A 13,416-nucleotide genomic window follows, 5' to 3' on the forward strand; every position below is an offset into this window, starting at 1 on the left:
CCAGGAAATTCCCTGAGTTTTTTAATCAAGAAAAAATTCTAACCTACAGAAAAGTACAGAGAAAAATACTACCTCACCCTTATTGCCATGTTTGTTTCAGATATATTTTTTAAAACATAAAATGCTACAGATAGTTTCCTGGTTCCCCTTCTCAAATCCGTCCCCGTCTTCCTCTCAGAGATAACCCGTACATCAATACATACTCTTTTTTTTTGGCTGCGCCACACGTTATGGGGGATCTTAGTTCCCTAACCAGGGATCAAACCCCCGCCCCCTGCAGTGAAAGCACAGAGTCTTAACCACTGGACCGCCAGGGAAGTCCCAACCCACATATACTCTTATGAGTGTATATCCTTCGTAGCAATCTTTTATTCATTTCCTTCATAGGTAATTTATGAATTAATTACTTCATAGGTAATTCTTTATGTTTATAAAGAATTGATAGGACTTGGTGACAGTTTAGAACTGGGGTTGGAAGGAACAAGAAAAGGCACAGATTACTTTAAGGTTCTAACAACAATAGCATTTATAGAATGCTTGTCCCGAGCCCATCCCTGTGCCAAACGCTTTACATGTATCATCTCATTTAATCCTTATGGCAGCCTCAACAGGTGGACACTATAATGCTCCCATCCTGAAGACTGCAAATGAGGCTTAAAGAAACCAGTTATGTTATACCCATTTATTCCACCGGGTGAGTGGTGGAACAGAAAACTCCTGCAGTCGGACTCTATGCTTTAAACCAGGGGTCCCCAACCCCCGGGCCGCACAGCAGGAGGTGAGCGGCGGGCCAGCGAATGAAGCTTCATCTGCTGCCCCCCATCGCTCCCCATCACGCGCATTACCGCCTGAACCACCCCCCCTCCCCAACCCCCACCCCCGTCCATGGAAAAATTGTCTTCCATGAAACCGGTCCCTGGTGCCAAAAAGCCTGGGGAACTTTAAACCATGTTTGTATTGTAGCTCTAATCTAGGAGAGGCATAGTCTCCTAGGTAATAAATGGTACTTTTATTTACTATGGGGGTGGGAGGGGCATCGGCAAAGAAATATCTTTTGTGGTGGACAGGTATTCTTGTCTGTACTTTTACGATGAAGAAACCAAGGCAAGGAGCCATTACGTGACCTCATTTCCCCAATGTTGAGTTTTTGCTCTTTGAGTGGGGCTCAGAGACCTGACTTTAACCTTGCTTTTTACCCAAGGACAATGTAAATACCACTCAATATATTTCAAAATAAAAAACCATACTTAGGGCCTCCCTGGTGGCGCAGTGGTTGAGAGTCCGCCTGCCGATGCAGGGGATACGGGTTCGTGCCCCGGTCTGGGAGGATCCCATATGCCGCGGAGCGGCTGGGCCCGTGAGCCATGGCCGCTGGGCCTGCGCATCCGGAGCCTGTGCTCCGCAACGGGAGAGACCACAACAGTGAGAGGCCCGCATACCGCAAAAAGAAAAAAAAAAAAAAAAAAAAAAACCATACTTACAAAGTCAAAAGCATCATTAGGGCCTCGGTCTTCTGATTCAGAGATCCTTAAATAATGGTATTTTCCTTGGACGGATTTGCCTTAGAAATCCTTAATGATCGACTATAACCCCCAGGGTTAGAAGGGGTTACAGCCCTAGTAATTGTTTGGCTGTACAGTGCTTCATACATTGAACATTTACGGGACCAGTTCTGTACTACAAAGGAAAGCCGAACTGAAGCATTTAGCCAAGTAATGCCTCAAAAATATCCTTCAGGTGAGTGTTTTGTTCCTGGCCCCTTTTCTCTGCCTCCCTTTAGTCTTGGAAACCTTTCTTAGGTGTATTGTTATTTGGATCTGAGTAGTTTACTAGCCATGAAATAGACAAATTGATCTCAGGCTCTCAGTATGAAATTCAAGACGACTTTCATTTCTGTCAGGTAGATGGCATTCTGGGAATTGTAGTTCAAAATAATTAGTCAAAGCCTTGCCTTAAAACGGAAGATCTCTTTCTTCTTGCTTTTATGGGCAACCGTTTTAAAAATCTGCCTGACAAAATCACTTGAGCCCTACTCTTGTGTTTTGATGTTACTAGAAGCTCCTCAAAGCAATTACTCCCTTGTTCCTCAGCAAAGTCAAGCCACAGTTCGATGTATATGGATTAGAGAAAACCTTTTACTTAATGGAAATTGGAGCAGCATTGACTGCAGTGAATGAATCAAGAGTGGAAAGAGGATCTTCTTATGATAATCCTTAAACCCCACTCCAGAACTAGCCCCATGACACTCTGGCACTCAGGAGAAAGAGATCAATGTAATTCCTAGAGCATTAAAGATAACCTCTTCAGCTCTGGGGCCTACTGAAACCTCATATGTTAAAAAAAAAAAAAAAAATCAGAAAGCAGCAGTACAGTAACTAGTATATGTGTTTGATAAGGTCTTATTTACAAAAATACTTCAATATAATTAGCTACCATTTGTAGGACTATTTGCTTGATATATATTATCTCATTTATCTTTACAAGAGGCTCTTAGATATCGGCATTATTATCCCCATTTTGCAGATAAGGAACCAAGGCTCTGAAAGTTGTGTAGGTGTATGTAGCTACTAAGTGGCAGAGCCAGAAATTTAACTGAATTAACTCTCTTTTAACATCAAAGTCTGAGCCTCTAATTATAAGTACCTAGATAGGCGATCAAGGGCTGATCTGGTAAAGGATTCAGTTTTGCTCTCTAGCAAAAATTAAAGGTGTAACGATTTCAGTATGGACTAAACTGAGGCCAAATTAAATATGCATGTAAAATTATAAATTTTAGTAAAGTAATACAAATTTATAAAGGATCCTGTGCCCTCAGAATACTATAAATTTTTTTTTTTTTTCGGTATGCGGGCCTCTCACTGTTGTGGTCTCTCCCGTTGCGGAGCACAGGCTCCGGATGCGCAGGCTCAGCGGCCATGGCTCACGGGCCCAGCCGCTCCGCGGCATGTGGGATCTTCCCGGATCGGGGCACGAACCCGTGTCCCCTGCATCAGCAGGCGGACTCTCAACCACTGCGCCACCAGGGAAGCCCAGAATACTATAAATATTAATGGCATTTTACTTTGGGCAGTGAGGTCATAGAGCCTATATTCCTCAGCAGCTCTGCTGGGAAACGGAATGTTTTCATTCATTGAGCTCTCATCACCTGGGAAATGTAGCCTTCACAAAAGAGCCCACGTTCTGTCTCATAAACCACCGTGTACCAGAAATTACTGGGTGGCAGATAGGCACCGTAAGGTATTCTTAGTTGAACTGAATTTCAGAATTGTCTGAAGGTAAGAAAAGGACTCAGGAATAATAATCTGCATTTTTATGGTGGTATATGATTTTTCCTCTCAAACACTTGCATATATAGGTGACTCTTGAACAAAATGGATTTGAACTGAGCGGGTTCACTCATATAAGGATGTTTTTCAATAAATAGTACTGCAGTAGTACAAAATCCACAATTGGTTGAATTAGCAGATGTGGAACCATGGATACAGAGGGCCGGCTCTGGGACTTGAGTATCTGTGGAATTTGGTATCCCCTGAGTGTCCTGGACCCAGTCGCTCGCAGATACCAAGGGACCACTGTATGTTGTTTCTGATGAATAATACGAGAATCAAGTGAAATATTGAATGATGATTTCTAGGACTTCAGTAGCAGTATGGGATAAGCAAAACAGAAAGTGGGTAAAGGGAGACTTAGTAAAAACTAAAACTCAGTATTTTAATTTCCCCAACTGTTTTGTAGGACACATTGGATATATTTAAGCTGAGGGGAGATTACTTCCTCTCATAAGTGTTGTAGAGTTTTGTTTTTTTTGTTTTTGTTTATTTTGCTCTGGTTGGGAGAGTAAATGTGACACTTGAGGCTAGATCTAATATTCTAGTATTACCAAGAACATTCTGAGAGCTTCCAGGTGTCAACTCTCATTCTTGTTAGTTTCTAGCAGCATTCATCCATGTTGATTTATACTGTCTTGATTAGGTAGATTTTCAATTTAAGGCCATTGGCTGGCCAACTGCTTTCAAACACATTCTACTATATACCGAATTTTAGGGGTTTCACAAAGTATTTGGGGATAGCTACTAGCGTTTTGGTTATTTATTTCTGATCACATGTGTATAGTCATAGCAGAGAGGTGACTTGTCGTAGGCTGTTGTCATTGCTGTTTTTTAATATAAATTTATTTATTTATTTATTTTTTTGGCTGCATTGGGTCCTCAGTGCTGCACACGGGCTTTCTCTAGTTGCGGCAAGCGGGGGCTACTCTTCGTTGCCATGCTCAGGCTTCTCACTGCGGTGGCTTCAGTAGTTGTGGCACACAGGCTCAGTAGTTGTGACACGCAGGCTCAGTAGTTGTGGCTCGTGGGCTCTAGAGCACAGGCTCAGTAGTTGTGGCGCACAGGCTTAGTTGCTCCATGGCATGTGGGATCTTCCCAGACCAGGGCTCAAACCCTTGTCCCCTGCATTGGCAGGTGGATTCTTAACCACTGCACCACCAGGGAAGTCCCATCATTGCTGTTTTATGCTCACTTGCTCACAAGCTGTGCAGCAGTCAAACCCTGATGCACTCCTCAGAGCAGGCACGGTGCCATCATGATAGACAAGCAGAGGAGGGAGTAAGGCGTGTGCTTGGGCATGAATTGTGTCTATCAGAGGCACAGTCCCCACCAGAAATGCTAAAGCCACTGTGACTCCTGGGATTTTATTGCCCTCGGAGACGACCACGAGTTCCTTTCTAGCTTATTTCCAAATGGGGATGCATTACTGTATTAAAATAAGTAAATAGTGAGTTTGAAACCTCACAAAGTGTAATTTAAATTTACATCACCTGAAATCCTTCAAGTTTATCAAGAGGATTAGGAAGTTTGTAACCAAGTAATTATGGAGATAGTTTAATTCACGACCTCCACTGTATTAATCTGTTCCTACTCCCTGACAAATGTGGAAATGTAGAAATCTTTGGTTACTATAATTTTTTAATGGATTGAATTTAAAATAAGTGTTTTTTTCCCAACACTTATATACATTGCTGAGTTTCGCATGATAGGCCCAATTCAATTTAAAAATTAGTGAATTCTGAGAGCTGTTAGGACTCTTAAAGGTCAGTCTATTCCTTATTGTAAAATGAGAAACCTGAGGCCTGGAGTGGATAACAAATTCACCCAAGTTCACACAGCTGCTCAGTGACAAAATCTGGACCAGGACCCAGGTGTCAAGACCTGTCTAGTGCTTTTGCCCATGAAGTCACAGCTACCTGGCAATCCTGTTGCTGTAAATATCTGGCATTTAAAATACAAGAGACTCTATCTAAAGAAAGTGTATGCACCTGGAAATGTTGTAAATCTTGGTCCCTGGCTTTTAGCCATTGTTTCTGGAGAATGAAAAGAATATCCAAGCCTTCCACAAAAATGTCTGGCTTGAGCACTGTAAACTCTCACTGAACGAGAGGAATTATGTTTCTAAATATGTTCTGTGTCATACAGCATTTCCCTTGTGAAGATGCAGCCTTGGTTTCACATAAGATAATCTTAATTAGAAATGACGTACTAGAATTTTACATTGCAATTACTAACACGCCCTCTTAAGATAATTTATTTTCATTTAACACTCAGATTGTCCTTGAATCAAGACTGGTACTAATAAGAACTTGGGGCAAATATCTGGTTATTTTGCAGCCATAAACCTGTTGTCAAAAAGAAAAAAAAGGGGGACTTTAGTTGGAATTATCTAAACTCTATAATTGCAGTAAATAAAATTCACCAGATAACAATCCAGTCCCTTCACTTGAGTGTGTTTCTAAAGACAGTCTTTGGCCTTCGGTTCATTAAACTACCTTTCTTCTATTAACATGTTTAATATTTTTAGCAGAATAAATGCCTGCATTAAATGAAATTTTCTGGGTTGTAAATAGCCTCCCCAAAGCATTTCAGTATACTTGTGGAACCATTTTATTTCATACTTGCAAAAGTGATTTTTTAATCCTTTGGATTTATTTCATTTTATTTACTTAAAGCTGTTGATAAAAAGATTAAAATGAGCACAGAGCTCAGAAATCCTTGGAAACAATTGTCAGTTTTATAGCTCCTTAAAGAAGCATTAAAAACTTTACACTTAAAAAAAAACAAAACACTTTACACTTAAACAGAAATTGAATTTGCTGTTCATATGCATAAAAGATTTAATGGCATATAAATTGGGAATAATTGTTCTGTTTAAAAGGATTAAATTAAACCTAAATCAATAATAACATGTGCAGTTTCAATTTAACTGCCTACTCAAAGTGGCAAATAAATAACTGCTAAATGATTAATAGCAATGCTTTTATTCACCTCCTCGACAGGCAAAATGGCCAGTTATTGAATATTTTACTGTGAGTGCAAAGGATGTTCATTGTACTAGAAACATGCTCTAATTTTAGTAATTTTTTGATTGAATACTAAACTGAATATTAGGCTCTTCGTCAAATGGAGATTTGATTTTATTTGGACTGAAGTTGTCACAGTCATGCTCAAATATGGTCCATTAGAGCCAGCAGATAGGATGGCATATGCATATGAGACCACCCTCCCCTTCCTCTCTGCATCCATTTCTAACCTGGGCATCTGAAGGGCAGACCTGGCATCTGTTGTCTGAACAGCAACAAAAGCCTTGTGTACTCATTGTCCGTGTAACCTTCCTATCAGATGGGGAGGAAATGAGGTATGTGTTTTGTGTGCACAAGATTACTGATGAAGGAGCACTTCACACACATTTTGTTCCAGTGTGTTGACCTGGACCACACAACACAATTGAGCTTCTCCGCACACAAGCTCAGAACAATGCGGTTCTTTAGTATCATGTTCTATTTCAACCATTAGATTTGTTTCTGTGAAGTATTACAGCTTTCCATGCTCTATAGTTTGCAAAACATAAACTCCCATTTGTCTCAACACATGGTTTCCATCAAAAGGGGAAGAAAGGGGGATGTTTTAAGATAATCATTGCAGGTGTACATGGTACAGTGTAATTAAAGCTCTTAGAAGAGCCACATTTTCCGATTCTCATCTTGTAAATACACATTATTAGAGTGTCTCTTCAAATGATTGGTTCAAAAACATCTTTCCCAGCCAGAGCAACTCATTGTGTCTGATTTGTTTCAAACCCTTCTGTATTTTCTAGGTTTCACTTAAAATATCAGTCTTTTCCAGGGCATGTGAGATTGCTTCCGTGGGCATCTAAGAATGGCAATTTGTTGAGGCTAGAAATTACAGCTCTTTCTGAAGGTCTAAAGTAATTGAATTCTCCCAGTTTTATCTTCCTCATCATCTTTCAGCAGTTCTTAAAATATCTCATCATGTGGAAACACTGACATTTCTTAATCCCATTTCCTAAATTACAGTTCAAACAGATTCTCCATGCTGCCTAGGTCGTGGTAAAAAAAAAAATTGGATTTTTAAAGATAAGTGTTCATTCTTTCAGGCCACTAAGGTCCCACTTAGTGCATCACGAGACAACTTTGTGTCCTGAAAATAACTTCAGCCCTAGGGAGAGAAGAATCCCTTGAGATCCATCAGGAGGAAGCATAGTACACACCAATGTTGTGTCATGGTAACAGAACACAACACACAGCAAGCAAAGACCAGTGATGGAGCTCGTTGGCATGTGCTTTTTTTTTTTTTTTTTTTTTTTTTTGCGGTATGCGGGCCTCTCACTGTTGTGGCCTCCCCCGTTGCGGAGCACAGGCTCCGGACGCACAGGCTCCGGACGCGCAGGCTCAGCGGCCATGGCTCACGGGCCCAGCCGCTCCGCGGCATATGGGATCCTCCCAGACCGGGGCACGAACCCGTATCCCCTGCATCGGCAGGCGGACTCTCAACCACTTGCGCCACCAGGGAGGCCCGGCATGTGCTTTTATAACCAGCCCTTCCTGGGACCTTCCTTACTCCATGCCAAGAACATAGTTCTAAGCATATATACGTATATAAATGTGCTTAATACTCTCAACGACTATGAGGTAGGTACTATTATTTTTTTTAGGTAGATACTATTATTATCCTCATTTTATTGATTAGGAAGCTGAGGCACAAGAAGTATAATAACTTGCCCACACTCCCACGGTAACTGGTGGCACCAGGAATTGAGCGCAGGCAGCCTGATTCTAGGACCCCTGTCCTTTGACTTTCTATGGTACCATTTCTCAGAACCAAAATATTCCATATCATTTATTCCATGAGACTGAGGGGTGTCTAGAGCCCTGACTGTGGACATCATGCCATCATCAACTAATGCTAGTTAAGTCTGGTGACCAGCCTGAGTGCCAGTTTTCTTAGTATAACGGCAGAGATGGAAGTCAGAGACTCCATTTCCTTCAATCATCAAAGACTACCTATTTGTTAAAAAGAGTGGGCATTCCTCGCTTATCGACTCCTGTGAGTTCATCATAGGATCACAGAACAAGAGAGTTGGAATGGACTTTGAGATATCATCTAGCAGTTGGATCTGGAAATAAGAGGTCAACATATTTTCATTGATAAACAAGGTCTGTCCTCCTAGTTTAAATGCCCATAACATTCTGTACTTCTTTCTGCATCTAGTTTATTACTTGATTATTACTGTTGGTGCATAAGATCCATCTGCCTGTCTTCCTCACTCAGCAGCCAGTTCCATCCGCCTGTTTCTCTTTCACTCACCGCTCTCCTCCAGTGCCTAGTACCTGGGGAGCCACTCAGTACATATTTGTTGACTGGCCAACTGACTGACCGACCGATTCACTAACTCCCCTAAGGCAGGCCCTCCTGCAACAACACCTGCTTCGCCACCACCTCTGGGGTTGGCTGTGTGATACAGGGCGAGTTACTGGACAGGAGCCAGATCCCAGGGCCAACTGCCAGGGTCTGTATCCTGGCTCCACCACGTATTAGCTCTGTGACCTTGGAAAAGTGACACAAGCCTGTTACTTCATCTATTAAATGGGCATAATAATGGTACCTCCCCATAGGGTTGCCATAAGGAGAAAACTAGAGATTCACTGTAAGCTTTCCCTAGATCAGCACATAGTAAGTAGTGTGTGCTATGTGCTATCTTCCCAAAGCCAGCACTCTACAACCCACCCAGAAAAGCAGCAAGACAGTGGGCTCCAATAACGTGTGTTACTTTTAAAGGTTGCCAACCCCTGCTCTAAATAGTGCAGAGGACAGGGCTACCTGTTCTAAAACTTTGACCCCAAAAACCATATGGCCTCTGTACATAATCCTTTCCAAAAACTCATCACTTTGCCTACCCAAAAGTATTTGTCTTACTATAACATCTTTGCTCTCTAATTAAATGATTTTTACTTAATTAAATAAATCCAGACTCTCAAGTTAATGTAGTTAAGCCAAACCCTTCACAGAGTTTACAAAGCCCTTCAAGATTTCACCTCTGCTTAACCCTGAATTCTAATCCTTCCACCCTCCATTTTATCCAGGTAGAATTTGTTCTCTGAAAGCCCCATGTTCTCTCTCCCCTCCATTCCTTTTTCCGTGTTGTTTCCTCAGCCTGGCTTACACTTCCTGCCCTTCTTAGCCTTCGGTCTCAGCTAAGCCATCACTTCCTTCAGAAAGTTTCCCTTTCTCCCAAGATGGGATTGGATGTCCCTCCTGAGTCCTGGTGGCCCCATGCTCCTCATGCGGGCACTCATCACTCTAATCACAAATAGCTCATTTCCTGGTCTGTATCCCCCACTAGGCTATGGGCTCACCACTGTATCCCCCTAACTTAGTATGTGCTCAATAAATATAGAATCAGTGAACGAGCAAATGCATGAGGAAAGTTAAATTCTGTCGAATCAAGTGAATGAATGAACGAGGAGAGTTAGACTCACTTTTTCCTTTCAATATATCATAGATATGGGAAACGGCATGTTTCTTCATTTCAAAAAATCTTTGTATCTTTATTTACTTGAAGATGTACTTTCATCTTTTCTTCCTCATCTAAACAACCACTGCTGAACCTTATACTTAATGCAGCACAAGATAAGCCCTAAAATCATTCACTGATTTGGTCCAATGCAGGAGGTTTTTCTGCATGTTTAGATTCTAATTTACTGCTGCTGTTTTTTTTTTTTTTTTTTTTTTTTTTTTTGCGGTATGCGGGCCTCTCACTGTTGTGGCCTCCCCCGTTGCGGAGCACAGGCTCCGGACGCACAGGCTCTGGACGCGCAGGCTCAGCGGCCATGGCTCACGGGCCCAGCCGCTCCGCGGCATATGGGATCCTCCCAGACCGGGGCACGAACCCGTATCCCCTGCATCGGCAGGCGGACTCTCAACCACTTGCGCCACCAGGGAGGCCCTGCTGCTGTTTTTTTAAAAAATAAATATCTAATGCTCAGTTATTGATTGAAGCATCACTTGTTGCTTCTTCTGCCCATAGCACAGGGTAGAGGTTAGGGAAGGAAGGATAACCCTCTGTCCCTGCTGCCCAGGACCTTAACCAGGTGAGAAGATACGGTTGTCATAGTGAAAAGTGAAATAAGCACAAATACAGAACAGGAAGTAAGCTATATTGTCTCATTTTGACTTTATGCAACCTTGAGAAATAAACAGAACAAATATAATTGATCCCTACTTACAGATGACAGAAACCAGCTCGGAGGTGACATGATTTGCCAGCTGATGCACAGATAGGTAGTGGCAAACCCGAACTCAAGCCCAGGTCTGTCCAGTCCCAAATCTAGATTATGCCCTGCTGGCCCCCTCCCTGCCCCTGGGACACTACATGCCCAGTGACCCTTGGAGCCAAGTGAAAGGCAGGGCCAAAAACTCCTGTAAGTTCACATGAGGGGACATCACATGGAGAAACCCCCTCAAAGCCTCAGAGGCAGGCAGCCCTGTGGAGTTTCGGGAGCAGCGAGCTGCACAGTTTGACGTCGATTTCCTGCCAAAGTGGACCATCTCCATTCAGGCACTTTGCTGGAAGAGAATATCATTTTTCTTCCCTTGGTGGAAAAGGAAGAGCAGCCTATCCCAAGAAGCTTTCCGTCTTAATATGCGAACTAAAAATTCAAAGTGACAAGGGGAATTCCCTGGCAGTCCAGCGGTTAGGACTCAGCGCTTTCACTGCCGTGGCCCAGGTTCAATCCCCAGTCGGGGAACTAAGATCCCATCCCGCAAGCCTCACAGTGCAGCCAAAAAACAAAAAAAGCAAAAAAGACACTAAAAATTCAAAGTGACAATTAAGCAAGACATAGGAGTTGGGGCTTTCCGCTCTAGTTTTTGCTTTACATCAAATCAAAGAACTCTAGGTCCACATTAAGAAGACTAAATTAACATTAGGGGCACCATTAGTTTGTTTACCCAGCATAAAATGATGTCCTCTATAAATGGGAATATCAAATAGCATAAAAAGCCCAGATGATTTACATTTTCTTTTTGATTAGAGGGTTGCATCTACTGTACCAAGGAAGGAAAATCTCTCCCATTTAGCTTTTGAAGATCAAAGCAGGCATTAAATATGCCATATTACCAGCATTTTTTTTTCTTTTTTGGTTAAGACTAAGAGATACTTTACAAATTGAGATCGTCATGGAGAAAAGGGAGGACTTTATTTGGGGTCATATGTACTGATTACAGACCAGTTGACTCCCCTCGGGCTGGACCCTGTGCTTAACCTTTTATTCAGTTAGGGCTGTCTACAGCTTAAAGCTCACACTGACCTGTCTACTGAGTTTTGTGTACATAGACTTGACCAAGAGAGTACAAACAGAGCTTTCAGAGGCACCATCTGATTCCAAAAGTTAGGAATCTTTCTGTAGCACATTTGATAAAATCTACAAAGATGAAATGAAGTCACAAGTAAAAATCACTGATACAGGAGGATGAACCTATGTAGGTATTCAGTTGGGATAAGTCTTGCTTTCCTCCCACGAAAGGCTCAGACTGAGTCGTTCAGGCAACAGTCGAATTTCCCTTCCCAGATAAATAGCTAAATGTGTAGATCACTAGCTAAGTGTGAAATCCATTTTATCTTCAGCAGCTTGTAACTTATTCAACTTATGGTGTGTCTTAAGTAACAGCATTCCTTGCATCAAGGCCATTTACTGGTTTAACATTATAGACATTTGTTTTCCAGCATATATAAATTAACCATCCCCCATTTTTTAAAATCACTGAATTGTACACTTTATTAAAAAAATTTTTTTAAATAAATTTATTTATTTTTGGCTGCGTTGGATCTTCGTTGCTGTGCACAGGCTTTGTCTAGTTGCAACCAGCGGGGGTTACTCTTCATTGGGGTGCATGGGCTTCTCGTTGCGGTGGCTTCTCTTGTTGCAGGGCATGGGCTTTAGGCATGCGGGCTCAGTAGTCATGGCTCATGGGCTCTAGAGCACAGGCTCAGTAGTTGGGGCGCACGGGCTTAGTTGCTCCACAGCATGTGGGATCTTCCCAGACCAGGACTCGAACTCGTGTCCCCTGCATTGGCAGGCGGATTCATAACCACTGCACCACCAAGGAAGTCCCCATCCCCCATTTTTATTTCGTATTTCAATGAACTTAGATAATTATGACTTTTTGCCCTTATGTGTAATGTGTAGGTCTAATGTGAGCCTCGGATGTGTCTTTCCCATGTAGATAGTAAAAGGAAAATTGTAGGAGAAAGATGGAGATTGATTTCGAATAAGATGATCAGCTAAAGAGAACGAGTAAATCTGTTTGGATAAAGGACTTAACATTTCTTTTCTGCTTTGGGCAGTCAACAACCCATAGAAGACAAATACTCAGACCTGCGATATGACCCAAATTGGAAGAGGAAAAAAGAGGAGGGGAAGTTGTTGGCTATGGAAGCATTGCCAGAGTCTGTGGACAGCTCTGCAGAAAATCTGACTTTGAATCCACTTTACCGTTCCAAGGAGACTTCGATGGAACTCTCAGGGTGGAAAGGTGAACAGAAGAAGAGCCCACCGAGCACAGCCTCCTTACTCGGGAGTGAATTTTTAAGCCCAAACTACGAGCACGGTGCCCATCGCAGCGGGCCGTTTTCAGTGCTGAGCAGCAGTGACCTGGAGAAGTCCAGCAACCTCTCTCATTACTTGAAGAGTTCAAGTTCACAGAATGAGGTATTCCTGCCAGGATCACATGGCCCTCGGCAAAGGAAGTCCAAACAATATTTTGTGGAAAAAAACAAGCTGACTTTGGGATTACCCACTCCGAAAATGGACTCTTATCTTCAACTTCACAATAAAAAAAGGCGGGAAACTCACCCAGAACAGGTATGTAGCAGCTACTTAAAAATCCCTTCTGAGCACTAGACAGGAATTTGCCTTTGTTTGAAATAGCTAGGTATCACTTCCTTTGGGATGGTGACGCCACTGTAACCACCTGGCTGAGTAAAATGAACTCCATGTCCCTTGCCCCTCTTTGAAGAATCAAGGGAATATTCCACAAATTCTTTTTTTTTTTTTTTTTTTTT

General features: G+C 42.3%; 1 protein-coding gene across 3 annotated transcripts in view; it reads left to right on the forward strand.

Moving 5' to 3' along the window:
- Nucleotides 1-13,416, forward strand: part of JHY (junctional cadherin complex regulator) — a 63,382-nt gene that overhangs the window by 2,972 nt on the left and 46,994 nt on the right. For all 3 annotated transcript variants that reach the window (XM_060105010.1, XM_060105008.1, XM_060105009.1), the window contains exon 2: nucleotides 12,700-13,216. In XM_060105010.1, coding sequence (XP_059960993.1) covers nucleotides 12,700-13,216 — 517 coding nt within the window. The remainder of the gene's footprint in view (nucleotides 1-12,699; nucleotides 13,217-13,416) is intronic.

This window comes from Mesoplodon densirostris, chromosome 7 (assembly GCF_025265405.1).
Source record: "Mesoplodon densirostris isolate mMesDen1 chromosome 7, mMesDen1 primary haplotype, whole genome shotgun sequence".
Taxonomy (NCBI): Eukaryota; Metazoa; Chordata; class Mammalia; order Artiodactyla; family Ziphiidae; genus Mesoplodon; species Mesoplodon densirostris.